The sequence below is a fragment of the Erythrolamprus reginae genome, chromosome 4 (assembly GCF_031021105.1).
Source record: "Erythrolamprus reginae isolate rEryReg1 chromosome 4, rEryReg1.hap1, whole genome shotgun sequence".
Classification (NCBI taxonomy): Eukaryota; Metazoa; Chordata; class Lepidosauria; order Squamata; family Dipsadidae; genus Erythrolamprus; species Erythrolamprus reginae.
In genome coordinates, this window is record NC_091953.1 from 1,634,533 (window position 1) to 1,650,141 (window position 15,609).

General features: G+C 44.7%; 2 protein-coding genes across 4 annotated transcripts in view; one reads left to right on the forward strand and one right to left on the reverse strand.

Moving 5' to 3' along the window:
• Positions 1-354: 354 nt before the first annotated feature.
• On the reverse strand, positions 355-12,710 carry SPCS2 (signal peptidase complex subunit 2). The gene is made up of 5 exons (XM_070749416.1): positions 12,594-12,710; positions 7,107-7,190; positions 4,740-4,900; positions 3,600-3,734; positions 355-2,042 (listed from the first exon to the last, which is right to left on the reverse strand). Exons 1-5 carry the CDS (start codon positions 12,663-12,665, stop codon positions 1,856-1,858), a joined length of 639 nt encoding a protein of 212 aa, XP_070605517.1. The 5' UTR covers positions 12,666-12,710; the 3' UTR covers positions 355-1,855.
• Positions 12,711-12,813: 103 nt separating this feature from the next.
• Positions 12,814-15,609, forward strand: part of XRRA1 (X-ray radiation resistance associated 1) — a 39,042-nt gene continuing 36,246 nt past the window's right edge. For 2 of the 3 annotated variants that reach the window (XM_070749410.1, XM_070749413.1), the window contains exon 1: positions 12,834-13,051. The gene's annotated coding sequence lies outside the window, so the exon portion shown is untranslated. Of the gene's footprint in view, positions 13,052-15,609 lie in introns of all 3 variants that reach the window. The other variant, XM_070749412.1, reaches the window with a different exon arrangement.

Consider the following 15,609-nt stretch of genomic DNA (forward strand, 5'->3'; position numbering starts at 1 on the left):
GCATATGTTTCAAATTCCAGGTTGAAATCTCAGTAAGGGTATAAGGCTACTTGATGAGGACAAATATGCCCGAAATGGATCTATAGTAGTCTCCCTTCCTTTTCATTATCAGCAAAAATATGTTACATATATACATACATGTTTTTGCTGATGTGAAAAAGGAAGGGAGTCTGTTATTGATCTATTTCGACCTTGTTTGATCTCATCAGACAGACACACTGGGATTTGAATTTGTAACCTTCTGCATAGATGATGGATGGATGGATGTAGATAGACAGAAGACAGATAGACAGACAGACTATACATAAATATATCTAGCAAAAAAAAATGACAACACTGTGTATCCCACAATTGTAATGTTACGTTTTTCTCTTTTATTGGGGAAAAAACCCACTATTTTTAGAAAACGGCAGTTTATGCAAGAAACAAAAAGAGAGACTTTTCTACCTCTTTTTTTAAAAAAACTGCATGGATAAAATGCACCAAAAAAAGGGACAAAGCAGAGATGGAAAATATTTTTTTAAATCATCGACTGTTTTTCCTTTTGCAGGCAGTCCTCGACTTACAACAGTTCATTTACTGACCATTTGAAGTTAACTTGAAAGCTGTAACAATTCACTTAACAACGGTAGCAAGAAAGATCGTAAAATGGGGCAGAGCTCACTTAACAAGTGTCTCGCTTAGCAACAAGAAATTTTGGGCTCAGTTGCAGTCGTTAAGTCGAGGAGCCCCAGTATCTTCAACCCTCCAAAATCAAACTCCCGCGCCCCAAAATAGATTTCTAAAAAGTGGACAAATCAGTTAAACGACAGACATAATTGAAAAACACAGCCACGATTAACTAAACAGTCGTTCCCTGCCGAAATCAAATCCTGATTCAGCCTTTGATTGTTTGACAATGCCTGCGGAATCTAAAAAAATAAAACAAAATTGAATAATAATAATAATAAAAACACATTAGGCTCAATTTTTCCCATTCCAAAATTGCTTTGCGAATCGAGGTTCCCAAAGCCTTAAAAGGTTTTGTAGCTCAGGGTCGAACTGGGGGTGGGGGTCCTTGGTGCTTTCTAGAGCTCAGTGATTTTCTTGTGGATGTTGTCATGACCCAACTAGGGAACGACATCAGTGTGGTGGGGAGGCCGCACAAACGTGAGGTTACTTCCTTTGGTGACCAAAGGCAAGAAAATCGCCAAGCTCGGGCGGCACCAAGGATGTTATAGCAATAGCACTTAGACTTATATACCGCTCCACAGTGCTTTCCCAGCCCTCTCTAAGCGGTTTACAGAGAGTCAGCCTCTTGCCCCCAACAATCTGGGTCCTCGTTTGACCCACAAAGGAAGGAGGGAAGGCTGAGTCCACCTGGAGCCAGTGGTGAGATTTGAACTGCTGAACTACAGATAGCAGTTAGCTGAAGGAGCCTGCAGGGCTGCACTCTAACCACTGTGCCACCCCGACTTTAAGATGTTGATCTTAAAAAGCAGGGGTGTCGACTTTGGCAACTTCTAAGACTTTGGGGGGACTTCAACTCCCAGAATTCCCCATGGCTGGAGGATTCTGGGAGTTGAAGTCCAGAAGTCTTAGAAGTGGTCAAGATAGGACAATCCGTGGTCTAAAGGGAAGCAAAACCCACTCAAAACTTAGATCCTGAAGTCTGCTTTGCGGGTCCTGGATTGAAATCCTCTTTTCCTGGGGGGGAAAAAGGGGAATGGACCAAGAGAGGGAGGGAGGGAGAGAAAGGAAGGAAGGAGGGAAGGTTTCAGGACAAAATGAAGGAAGGTTGCTGTACGTTGTGACTTTGATTGCTTTATTGACTTTTAAAGCTCAGCATGATCTAATTGGGAAGATGGCCCACAGCTTATTTCAGCTTCTTTTCCATCATGAGGCTGTCGTGGAGCTTGGAGACTTCGGGTTCGAAGGTTTCCATTACTAAGGTCCCATTGCCGTCGAAGAATTTGGCGATGGATCGGGTGAACTCCGCCTCTCGCTGCTGCTTGCTTCGGCCACCGATGAATGTCATCTTCAGGCTGTATTTGTCATCAAACCTGCAAAAATGGACGTGGCGCAGACAGGGCGGGTCAGGGGGGGAACCACCCAGCCGGCAACACTGGGGGTGCATTCCCAAAATCAAAAGAATGAAGTGAAATATAAATGATAAAACAATGCAACATGAACTAACATCAAACACAAAGTAATAGGATACAAAACAATGTAATGTAAAATAAAATGCAAATAAATAATACAATATAAAGTGAAATTTTTTAAAAATGAACAAAATATAAAATAAAATAAAAAAATACAAAATAACATATAATACAATAGAATCTGCCCTTCTCCAAATAAACTCAGGGTACAGCATACAACAATAGAAGAAAATACAATAATAAAAATATACAGTAATACCTCATGATACGAACTTAATTGGTGCAAGGAGTCAATTAATCCGTGCAACCAACCCCCCCCCCCCCCCGCAAAAAAACGGCTTTCGGCGACTGCTGGGAAGCCGCGCGGCTGTTTTAAAAGGTGACAGCTGGCCTGGGGGGCTTCCCAGCACCCCCCAAAACCCAGGTTCGGGGTTCGGGGGGGTGCTGGGAAGCCCCCCAGGCCAGCTGCGACCTTTTCAAACGGCCGCGAGGCTTCCCAGCTGTCTCCGAACGCCGAACGCGGAAGTTCGGCTTTGGCGTTCGGGTGTTTTAAAAGGTGACAGCTGGCCTGGGGGGCTTCCCAGCACCCCCCCGAACCGAACCCGGGTTTCCGAAAAATTTTGCCTCTTCTTACGAACTTTGTTCGAGTTACGAACCAGCGTTCGGGAGGCTTCTGGGAAGCCCCGCCGCCCGGCTGTCACCTTTTAAAACAGCCGCGCCGCTTCCCAGCAGTCTCCAAACGCCGGTTCGTAACTCGAAAAAAGTTCGTAAGAAGAGGCAAAATTTTTCTGAACCCTGGGTTTGTATCACGAGTTGTTCGTAAGACGAGGGGTTCGTATCTTGAGGTACCACTGTAGTTTAAAACCCCAATATAAGCAACATTTAACCAATCTCTCACTTAACCACATAATTTGGGGCTCCATTGTGAATAGAATAGAATTCTTTATTTGCCAAGTGTGGTTGGACACACAAGGAATTTGTCTTTGATGCAGATGCTCTCAGGGGACATAAAAGTGAAGATAAATTCATCAAGAATCATGAGGGACAACACTTCATGATTGTCATAGGGGTCATATAAGTAATCAGGAAGCAATCAATATTAATATAAATTGTAAGGATATATTGTAATGGTTTTTATAAGCTGGTGTTATATTTGCACATGATTGTATGTGATATGTCTTTACTTTGTTTTTTTAAAGTTACGTATTTTTTTCCGTTTGTTCAATTTTGTCGGTGTGTGTATATAATTTCTATGTTTTTAAAGGGAAATTCAATAGACTTATTTAAAAAAAAAGAAAAGATACATTCGTCAAGAATCATAAGGTATAACACTTAATGATAGTCTGGTTACATATAAGGAATCCAATTATACTAGGAAACAATATCAATATAAATCATAAGGATACAAGAAACAAGTTAGTCCTGGGAAAGAGGGGGGGGGGGAGGGGGGGCCTTTACCTTTTGAGGCTGGAGGAAAGCTGCCAGATGTCATCGGGGTCCATGCCTGTGGGGTCTTTCCTGTGCGCTACCAGGAAGATGCTCTTCTCCTTGTACGAGGTATAGATGGTCAGGATTCCCATCATCACGAAATACGTTGGGCCGGGTTAAGGAAACGACACCACGGCCAGAGACAGAATCCCGAGGGACCTTCGGAGAGCATCTAGTCCAACCCCCTGCCCAAACCAGGAGACCTTATACCCGTGGCGGTGAACCTTTCTTCCCTCGGGTGACAAAAGAGCATGCCACAACCACAATTCAATGCCTGGGGAGGATTTAAACAGCTTTCCCCACTTGATAAGTTTATTCTAATTTGGGATTAGGAGCCGCCCAGAATTGGTTAAGAAGACCACGTGAGAAACGTGAGAAAATATTAGGTAACGTGAGAAAATATTACTTTACTGAAAGAGTAGTAGATGCTTGGAACAAACGTCCAGCAGATGTGGTTGGTCAATCCACAGGAACTGAATTTAAACATGCCTGGGATAAACATATATTCATCCTAAGATAAAATACAAGAAATAAAACTGTTATTTTAGACTTAATATTAGATTTGTCATTGTATATTGTTTTTATCACTGCTGTGAGCTGCCCCGAGTCTGCGGAGAGGGGCGGCATACAAATCTAATAAATAAAAATAAATAAATAAAATAAATAGTGTAAGAGCAGACTAGATGGACCAGGAGGTCTTTTTCTGCCGTCAATCTTCTATGTTTCTAACACGGGTGGCTATGTAAGGGCATAAATCAAAATTAATTTCAGTTAAAAGAAAAAACCCTGAAGGAATGGAGACCACCCATCTGTAGTGGTCAGACTTACGACCACTGGTTTACTGATCCAAGTTACAACTCCACCCGCAAGAACAACCTGGGGGTGTGTGTGGGAAGAGAGATAAATGAGATAAACCCGCTTACTTTCCACTTGAAAGTAGCCAGAGGGTCAGATTTGGGAAGTTCGGCTAACCTTAAACCTGCCCCCCCCCCCCCCCCAAAAAAAAGGACACCTGGGACCTCATCTCAGGGCTTCCTGGTGGCCCAACCAAACAACCAGTGAAGGATGGAAAGGGAAGAATTCTCTTTCGAGCAGTGGGAAAAAGGATATGACACCACGCAGACGGCCAGCACCGGCTTTGATTCCGGGAAGGGGTGAAGGTAATCCCATATTAAAGCCACGATGGCGAAGAGGCAGGAGATGGTGCAGATGATAAGGCGCCCGTCGATCAAGCAGAAGTTCTCGACATATTTATATTTTTCCAAAAGGACCTGGTTGGGAAAGGAGAGACCACGTCAGTCCAGGATTTGCCCCCTCGAAGGGAAGGAAGGGGTTCCCTGATGTCTGTGGGGCCTGTCAGGGTTGGAATGTGGGGAGGGGAGGGTCTCCGAGCCAGGTGGGTTTCTCGCAGACGTTTCGTGACCCATCTGGGGAACCATCATCAGTGCTAAGGAGGAGGAGGGTTTGCAGGGAGGAGGAAGAGGACTATGAGGTCCTTGGTGGTCTCTGTGTTTGGGGTTTTCTTACAGATGTTTTGTGACCCAACTGGGGATCTTTGTTAGTACTATGTACATAACTGGCTGGGTTTGGCAATATATAAACAAACAAATAGTATATGCTTAAATGTATTGAAACACTATAGTTTTAAGAGTTAGTGTTACAGACGGCCACCAGAGGGAGCCAGAAGCATGATTCTCTCTCTCTCTCTGCTATTTCTATTATGTTCTATGTGACTGCTGTAATAAGAACTGTGTGTTAAATGCTGGTTTATGTACAGTAATACCTTGTCTTACGAACCTAATTGGTTCCGGAAGGAAGTTCGTAAGGCAAAAAGTTCGTAACACGAAACAATGTTTCCCATAGGAAACAATGTAAAAGCAATTAATGCATGCAAGGGGGGAAGCGCCGCCGCCCACCTGTCACCTTCTGAAAGACGTCCTTCCTGGTCGGCCGAAACGTGGCCTCCAGGAAGGACGTCTTCGTGATGTCAAAGCTCCGCCCATGGAATTCCCTATTGGGATTCCCCACATCCGTTTCAGCCTCAAGATTGGCCGAAAACGCCACTGCTGATTGAAAAAACGGCACTCCGCCGGGCAGCGGCACCCGGCTGTACCCTTCTGAAACAGCCGGGCGCTTCTCGGCGGCCTCAGGAACCCGAACCCGAACTTTTGCCGAACCTCCGGGTTTGGGAGAACGCCAAGAAGCCCCCCGGCTGTTTCAGAAGGTGACAGGCGGGCGGCGGCGCTTCTCGGCGGCCTCCCGAACCCAAAATGTTCGGCAAAAGTTTGGGTTTGGGTTCGGAAGAACGCCGAGAAGCCCCCTGGCTGTTTCAAAAGGTGACAGCCGGGCGGCGGCGCCCAGTGGAGTGCCATTTTGCAATCTGCGGTAGGTTCGTAAATCGAAAAAAGTTCGTAAGAAGAGGCAAAAAATTTCCGAACCCCTGGTTTGTATCTCGAAATGTTTGTATCACGAGGTACCACTGTATTTGTAAGCCAAACAAGTAAGACTTACACTTTTGTATATGTATTGACTGATTTACCTATGTATAACTAGGACTGTTCTAGGCGAAGATATTTGCCAAAGTAAATAATATTTTATACACTAATTTATCTGGATTGTATTACTGAACCATTACTCGAATCTCTGGACTACCAGCTGGATATCTCCTAGAACTCCATGTTTCCTCTGTGTGTGTGTCTCTGACAACTCAGAGAACCATCTTCATCAGTGCTGGGTGGAAAGGACTGGGGTTTGCAGAGAGGAAGAACAGGAGGAGGAGGAGGAGGAGGAGGAGGAGGAGATAGAGATTGTGGGATTGTTTTCTTACCAATGTTTTGTGACTCAATTGGGGAACATCATCAACGCTAGAAGGGAGTGGGGTGTGCAGAGAGGAGGAGGAGGAGAAAGAGAAGGAGGAAGAGGATGACTATAAGGTCATCTTCAGTGGTGTAAGGGAATGGGATTTGAGGAGTGGAGGAAGAGAAGGAGAAAGAGGAGGGGGAGGACTGTGGGGTCCTTAAGTGCTCTGAGAACCTGGTGGTTTTCTTGCAGACGTTTCATCGTCCAATTAGGTAACCTCTTCAGTGCTATAAGGGAGTGGGATTTGTGGAGTGGAGGAGGCAGAGAAAGAGGAGGAGGAGGAGAAAAAGAAGAAGAGGAGAGGGAGGACTGGGGGGTCCTTAGGTGCTCTCTGAGTGGGGTTGTTTTCTTGCAGACATTTCATGACCCAGCTATGTAACATCAGTGTAAAAAGGGAGCAGGGTTTGTTTGCTGTGAGGGAGGCAGATCAACCACTTGAAGGGGATGAAGAGGAACACACATATACTACACAATCATACAGATATTCCAAGCTGACCAGCATGGAAACAAAGTCTGGGGGGGTGGGGGGCTGGGGGAATTATTAGGAAAAACATCGGAAGTGTTTGGGGGGGTGGGAGAGTCCATCTGTTCCAAAAGAGAGGAGGGTTCTTTTTTTACCTTTTTGGCGGAGTCATCCAGCGAATTCTTCACCGCTGACCCGTCCCATTTGTCCACTTTCACGGGTTTGTCATCGATTTTCCACTGTGAAGCAAAAAAGAGTTTAGAAACGAATTCAGAAATAAAAAATAAATTTAGGGGTAGGGGAGGAGAAGGTGGCAAATGTTTCCTCACTTCCACCCCGTGTTGGTTTTAACACAAAATTAAATTGAAACAACTGAATTCTGCTTGGTAGGTTGTGTGAAGAATGTAGTTATTGACAAGAACTACTCTGGATCCGGTTGTGAAGTTCAGATTTAACAACATGACTGGTGCTGGTGAACAGACACATAGGTTTTTCTTAGCGATTACATCAGAATTTAGGCACCCAGAATGAGCTTTTGTACAAAGCATAGCATCAGTACAATGATGAAACATGCAAGCTTGCAAAATACAGATGTCTTTATATAGGCACAAGAAGAGTTTTTTCCCGAATGCCATCACTCTGCTAAACAAATAATTCCCTCAACACTGTCAAACTATTTATTAAGTCTGCATTACTATTACTACTAGTTTTTTCTCATCATCCCTATCACCCATCTCCTCCCACTTACGACTGTATGACTGTAACTTGTTGCTTGTATCCTTGAGATTTTTATTAATATTGTTTCCTGTTTGCTTATTTGCACCCTATGACAATAATGAATTGTTGTACTTCATGATTCTTGATAAACATATCTTTTCTTTTATGTACACTGAGAGCGTCTGCACCAAAGATAAATTCATTGTGTGTCCAACCACATTTGGCCAATAAAGAATTCTATTCTATTAGATAAATAAAATAATAAATAAATAAATTCTTTTTTAGCGACCATTTAGCAGCCTGCACTGGCTGCCGATCGGTTTCCGGTCACAATTCAAAGTGTTGGTAATGACCTTTAAAGCCCTACATGGCATTGGGCCAGAATACATCCGGAACCGCCTTCTACCGCACGAATCCCAGCAGCTGATAAGGTCCCACAGAGTTGGCCTTCTCCGGGTCCCGTCGACCAAACAATGTCGTTTGGCGGGCCCCAGGGGAAGAGCCTTCTCTGTGGCGGCCCCGGCCCTCTGGAATCAACTCCCCCCAGAGATTAGAACTGCCCCCACCCTCCTTGTCTTTCGCAAATTACTCAAGACCCACCTTTGTCGCCAGGCATGGGGGAGTTAGGATATTCCTTCCCCATGGCCATTACAAGTTATGTATGGTATGTTTGTGTGTATGTTTGGTTTTTATAATAAGGGTTTTTAGTTGTCTTATTAAATTGGATTGTTACATGCTGTTTTTTATCATTGTTGTTAGCCGCCCCGAGTCTGCGGAGAGGGGCGGCAGACAAATCCAATAAATAATAATAATAATTCAAAGCTGCAGCAGTATTGAAAAAAAAAAGGTGACTTGGGCTGTTTTTCATGCTTACGTCCATTGAAATATCGTGCCGGTCATGGGATCGGAAAGGGCTGGCTACTGGCTTGGATTTACGAAAATCGCCTTGTCTCTATTCACAACCTTTTGCCTGGCAAAGCCAATGAGCAAGCCAGGTTCACCTAATAATCGCACAAAAAATTTAACCACTTTTGTGTGTTTCCCTGAACACCTGTGGCAAGAAATGTCGTAAAACGGGGCAAAAGACACTTAAAGAACCGTCTTCCGTGGCGATGGAAATTACAAGGCTCAATTGTGGTCACAAGCTGAGCATTAACTCGTATAGGACCACAGCCTGCTGGAGTCCATCAAGTAATGTTTCCAAATGTAAAATAATGCACTTGGGGGAAAGGAATCCTCAATCTGAGTCTTGCATTGGCAGTTCTGTGTTAGCAAAAACTTCAGAAGAGAAGGATTTAGGGGTCGTGATTTCTGACAGTCTTCAAATGGGTGAGCACTGTGTGGTCGGGCAGTAGGGAAAGCAAGTAGGATGCTTGGCTGCATAGCTAGAGGTATAACAAGCAGGAAGAGGGAGGTTGTGATCCCCTTATATAGAGCGCTGGTGAGACCCCATTTGGAGTACTGTGTTCAGTTCTGGAGACCTCACTTACAAAAAGATATTGACAAAATTGAACGGGCCACAAGAATGGTGGAAGGTCTTAAGCATAAAACGTATCAGGAAAGACTTCATGAACTCAATCTGTCTAGTCTGGAGGACAGAAGGAAAAGGGGGACACGATCAAAACATTTAAATATGTTAAAGGGTTAAATAAGGTTCAGGAGGGAAGTGTTTTTAATAGGAAAGTGAACACAAGAACAAGGGGACACAATCTGAAGTTAGTTGGGGGAAAGATCAAAAGCAACATGAGAAAATATTATTTTACTGAAAGAGTAGTAGATCCTTGGAACAAACTTCCAGCAGACGTGGTTGGCAAATCCACAGAAACTGAATTTAAACATGCCTGGGATAAACATAGATCCACCCTAATCTTCTATGTTTATTAATGTCTAACGTCGCTTCATCTCACTTCTCATTCTGGCGTTTCTTCCTGCTACCGGTTGACTTCCTGTTGCTGGCTTCAAAGAAAGACACATCATCCTTTCGGAAACCCAACGGCCATATCAGAATCCAAAAGCAAGTTTACCACCCGATTTGACTTTTTGTTTTTTAAAAAGGTTAGAATTAAGTTGTCCTCCCAGACCGTTGATGGTTGAGGGTTTTTTGTCCTCTAAAAATGTCCTCTAAGGCAGTGTTTCCCAACCTTGGCCACTTGAAGATATCTGGACTTCAACTCCCAGAATTCCCCAGACATACACATAAATATTAAAAAAAAACCTGCGCACAATGTAAGGGATAATATACTAAAGTTACAGTAAAACTACTCTCTCCCTGTAGCTGTTAACTTAAATCACATAGTTATTAAGTGAAACCAACTTCTCCCTTTGTCAAAGAGTTGCAGAAATAGCAGTAGCAATAGCATTCAGATTTATTCACCACTTCACAGTGCTTTTACAGCCCTCAGATCTACAGATTTATAGAGAGTCAGCATATTGCCGCCAACAATCTGGATCCTCATTTTACCCACCTCGGAAGGATGGAAGGCTGACTCAACCATGAAAGTTTAGAACTAAGACGCCTTAAACAAGATCTAAGTATTGCCCACAAGATCATATGCTGCAACGTCCTGCCTGTCGGCGATTACTTCAGCTTCAACCACAACAACACAAGGGCACACAACAGACTTAAACTTAATATTAACCACTCCAAACTTGACTGTAAAAAATATAACTTCGGTAACCGCCGAGTTGTTGAAGCGTGGAACTCATTACCGGACTCCATATTGTCATCCCCAAACCCCCAACACTTTACCCTTAGATTATCCACGGTTGACCTATCCAGATTCCTAAGAGGTCAGTAAGGGGTGAGTACAAGTGCACTAGACTGCCTTCCGTCCCCTGTCCTATTGCTCTCCTATATCTCCTATTCCTTTCTTCTATTCCTATATCTCTTCTTCTATTCTTTCATTCATATGTTCTATTACTATATCTTCTTTTCTATTCTTTCTTAGATATATTTTACTATGAGTATCTCCTCTATAACCTTCATCATGTATTTTACTATGTGTATATAGATATACACCCACTAAAACCCTCATTGTGCATTGGACTAACTAACTAACTAACTAACTAAATAAATAAATAAATAAATAACAATAAATGAGGCAGTGGTGAGATTTGAACAGCTGAACTACAGCTAGCAGTTAGCTGAAGTAGCCGGCTGTGCTGCACTCTAACCATTGCGCCACTCCGGCTCTTACAGATAGATGGATGGATGGATGGAGAGAGAGAGGTAGGTAGGTAGATAGATATGGCAATAGCAATAGCATTTACTTACCTGCCGCTTCATAGTGCTTTTACAGCCCTCTCTAAGCAGTTTACAGAATCAGCCTCTTGCCTCCAACAATCCGGGCCCTCATTTGACCCACCTCGGAAGGATGGAAGGCTGAGTCAACCTGGTTCCTACTAAGGTTCGATCTGCCAAACTGCTGGCACCCAGTGATCAGCAGGGGTAGCTTGCAGTACTGCGCTCTAACCACTGCACCACCGAGGCTCTCTGCAAATGTCATAAATACAGGCCACTTGCCATGCATCTGATTTTGTGATCACGGAACCGCGAGGGTTCCTGCAAATGGCTGTTCAATGTGACTAACGGCTGTAAATCCCTTTTTTTTCCTGTGGTTGCTGTTATTTCGGTCACTAAAGGAACCCTCGCAAGTGAATGCAGAATCAGAGCTGCAGTAAAAACAATGGCTGCCAACCTGCCTTCCATCGAAGTCCTGTATACTGCCCGAGTCAAAAAGAGGGCCGTGAAACCTATGTCGCCAGGCATGGGGAAATTAATACACCCCTAACTACTATGGTTTTATGTATGGATTGTTAGGTTGTATGATTGTTTTTCTTTTTATAATGAGGGTTTTAAATTGTTTTTAATAATGAGGGTTTTAAATTGTTTTTAATATTAGATTTGTACATTTTGTATTGTTGTTGTGAGCCGCTCCGAGTCCTTGGAGAAGGGCGGCATACAAATCTAATAAATTATTATTATTATTATCCTGAACACAAACTGTTTCAACTGCTACCCTCAAAATGTCGCTACAGAGCACTGTGCACCAAGACAACCAGACACAAGAAAAGTTTTTTCCAAAACGCCATCACTCTGCTAAACAAATTATTCCCTCAACAGTCAAAACTATTTACCAAGTCTGCACTTCTATTGCTACTAGTTTTTTCTCATCCTTCCTATCACCCATTTCCTCCCACATTGACTGTATGACTGTAACGTGTTGCTTGTACCCTTAAGATTTATATTAATATTGTTTCTTCAACGCTTATTTGACCCCTATGACAACCATCAAGTGTTGCACCTCCTGATTCTTGACAAATGTCTCTTTTTCTTTTATGTACGCTGAGAGCATCTGCACCAAGACAAATTCCTTGTGTGTCCCAATCACACTTGGCCAATAAAATTCTATTCTATTCTATTCTATCATGCACAGGCATCAACGAAAAGCAAAGCAACGTGGACAGTTCGATATACAGTACTGTATACGGAATAAAAACACAGGCTGAAGGTAGAACGACGCTCTCCCTGCAGGATCCCAGGGGGGGTCAATACGTTTCAATGCAGAATCTTAGAATTCCCTGCCGGCCAATCAGCGACGAGCAGCTCCTTCTCTCTCCTTCCCCCCCCCCCATCTGCGTCTGAGGGCCGCTGAGGATTCTGGGAGTTGTAGTCCCCGCTATTCTGACAGACGCGGGGTTCTCCCAGCGAGGCTCGGCCTCTCTCTTTCTCTGTCTCTTCCTTCAGGCACAGCGGCCCCCTCAGCTCCCGGGCCGACGTAGAGAGAGCCAGGCCGGCCTACTCGGGGTGAGGAGATGCTGCTGAGGCGGACCGAGCCGGAGAGGCCTTCACCCCGACCGTCCTCGCTGCCTCGTCCTCCGGAGCCTTCTCTATCCCCGCGACGCCCAAGCCGAGCGCCGCTCACCTTATCCAGGATCCCGTTCTTGTTGGCTCCGCCGCCGCCGCCTCCCGCGCTGCCGCCGCCTTTCGCCGCCATCTTGGCTCCTCCTTTTTTTCCACCCACCTTTTGCGACCTGTTCGTCGCCGATTGGCTGATCGGGGGAATAGGACCGCGCAAAGCACGCCGGGACGGGAAAGCACCGCCCTATCGGAAGCCCTGCGCCCGGAGCTGCCTGGGAAGTGGAGTTCCCGGGCGGTGGGGGTTGCCATGGCTACCGGGAGCATCGGGTGAGGGAATAATCCAGTGTGAGGGAATGGCGGTTCGCTGGAAACGGCGAAAGGAGCCCGAAGAGGACAATCGGCCGGCCGGGGGCTGAAGCTAGAATCGGAGCCGCCGCTGCCGTCGTCCTCCCTCGCACCGTGGGGTGGGGAGAGAAAAACAAGGGGTGCCTTTCTAGCCACGGGAGGACTCGACGCTCTATGGTTTGCTCTGCCTCCCCCCCCCCCCCCACTTTTTATAAGAAGCTTTAATTATGTATTCTCTCCCCTCTACACTCTTAATTCATCCATTCAGCTGTCTTTCCAGTGTGGTATTACAATCCCCATCTTCCCCAGCTGGCCTGGACTCAAAACCGGAGCGGGTGTGTGGATTATGGTTTATGTAGTCATTGCCCATCACATAACTGGAGGGTTGGGGGGAGGAATAAGACTACAATGAATGAGCTGGAAGAGACTTCGAGAGGTCTTCCAGTCCACCCCCTGCTCAACAAGATAACATATATACCATCCCAGATAAATGCCTGTCTGGTCTCTTCTTGAGACTTCTGGTGGCAAGCAGTTCCACTGGTCAATTGTTCATACTGATAGGAAGTGTCTCCTTAATATCTAGATTGCTCCTCTCCTCAATTAGTTTTCATCCGTTGTTTTCTTGTCCTGCCTCCAGGAGTTTGGGAAAATAATTTGAACCCCCTCCATCCTCTTTTGGGGCATCCCCTCAAATCCTACAACACTGCTATCACATCACCTTTAAATCCTTCTTTTCTTCAGGCTACCCAAACCCCAAATCCTGCAGCCCTTATTTATTTATTTAGTTTATTTATTTGGATTTCTAACCATTATTCCTATGGGTTTCCAGCCCATACGTTTTATGCTTAAGACCTTCCACCATTCTTGTAGCCCGTCTTTGGACCCCTTCAATTTTGTCAATATCTTTTTGTAGGGCTACAAGAATGGTGGAAGGTCTTAAGCATAAAACGTATCAGGAAAGACTTCATGAACTCAATCTGTAGAGTCTGGAGGACAGAAGGAAAAGGGGGGACATGATCGAAACATTTATATACGTTAAAGTGATAAATAAGGTTCAGGAGGGAAGTGTTTTTAATAGGAAAGTGAACACAAGAACAAGGGGACACAATCTGAAGTTAGTTGGGGGAAAGATCAAAAGCAACGTGAGAAAATATTATTTCACTGAAAGAGTAGTAGATCCTTGGAACAAACCTCCAGCAGACGTGGTTGGTAAATCCATAGTAACTGAATTTAAACATGCCTGGGATAAACATATATCCATTGTAAGATAAAATACAGGAAATAGTATAAGGGCAGACTAGATGGACCAGGAGGTCTTTTTCTGCCGTCAATCTTCTATGTTTCTATGTTTCTAAAAGCAAGGGAAATTTGTCTTATCCCAGGGTCTTAGGCGACCCCCATGAAATGGTCGTTCAGTCCCCAAAGGGATCCCGACCCCCAGGTTGAGAACAACTGCCCTAACATAAAAAGAGCCGGGATGGTGCAGTGGTTAGAGGGCAACACTGCAGGCTACTTCTGCTGGCTGCTAGCTGTAGTTCAGCAGTTCAAATCTCCCCAGTGGGTCAAGGTTGACTCAGCCTTCCCTCCTTCCAAGATGGGTCAAATGAGGACCCAGATTGTTGAGAGCAAGAGGCGGATTCCGTAAACCGCCTAGAGAGGGCTGGAAAAGCACTACGAAGTGGTATATAAGTCTAAATGCTATTGCTAATGCTGAGATGGTTTCATTTGGATTCCTACTCCAAGGAGTTGGGGATTGGACCAATAGATGACCTCAAGGAATGCAACCAGCTCTTATTGTCTCTTATTCCCAACCTCTTTGAGGGATTTCAAGCAGAAGAAATAGACAAGGGTGGTTTAGAAATCTCAGGATTTCTAAGCCCAGGGTTTGAACAGGACTAGCCTCCCAGCGACTGATCCAAGCCCACAAGGTTGGCCTTCTCTGGGTCCCATCGACTAAGCAACGTTGACTGGTGGGGCCACGGGAGAGGGCCTTCTCTGTGGCGGCACCAGCTCTCTGGAACCAACTAGTTCCCGAGATCTGTACTGCCCTCACCGTACTGGCTTTCAGAAAAGCCTTGAAAACTCAACTTTGCCTGCAGGCCTGGAGGTTATGAACAACTGATACTCTTCAATTCCGGCCACAGTAGAATCACAAGACATGATATTGACCGAGTTAATGGGATTTTAAATTGCTGTTATATTATTTTTATTGCTGTAAGCCACCCAGGAGTGAGCGGCACACAAATGTTGTTGTTGTTGTTGTTTTTATCAATACAACACAGCAAACGAGATCACTAATACTGGATTTCGTATTTCATCACCAGTTGGGCGCTTTCCAAGCACCTAAGACTGTGTGATGTAGCTGCGAATTCTGTGTGCCAATCCCAGCAAAGCGGCCTTTTGCAATTGACAGATGGAGATTTTGTCAATTCTGATGGTTTTCAAATGTCCGCTGAGATCCTTTGGCCCTGCACCGTATAATTTGCCACTACATCCCGCAGTCCTAGGTGCTTGGGAAGCGCCCGACTGGTGATGAAATACGAAATCCAGCCTAGTGATCTTGTTTGCTGTGTTGTATTGACAATAATAATAATAATAATAATAATAATAATAATAATAATAATAGTAATAATAGCAGCCCTCCAGCGAGCACCCACCTACCCACTCAAGAACTCGCATGGGTCTCTGCTTACTTTGTAGCAGGTATTTGCTTCACTCTGTGACGGGGGTGGCAA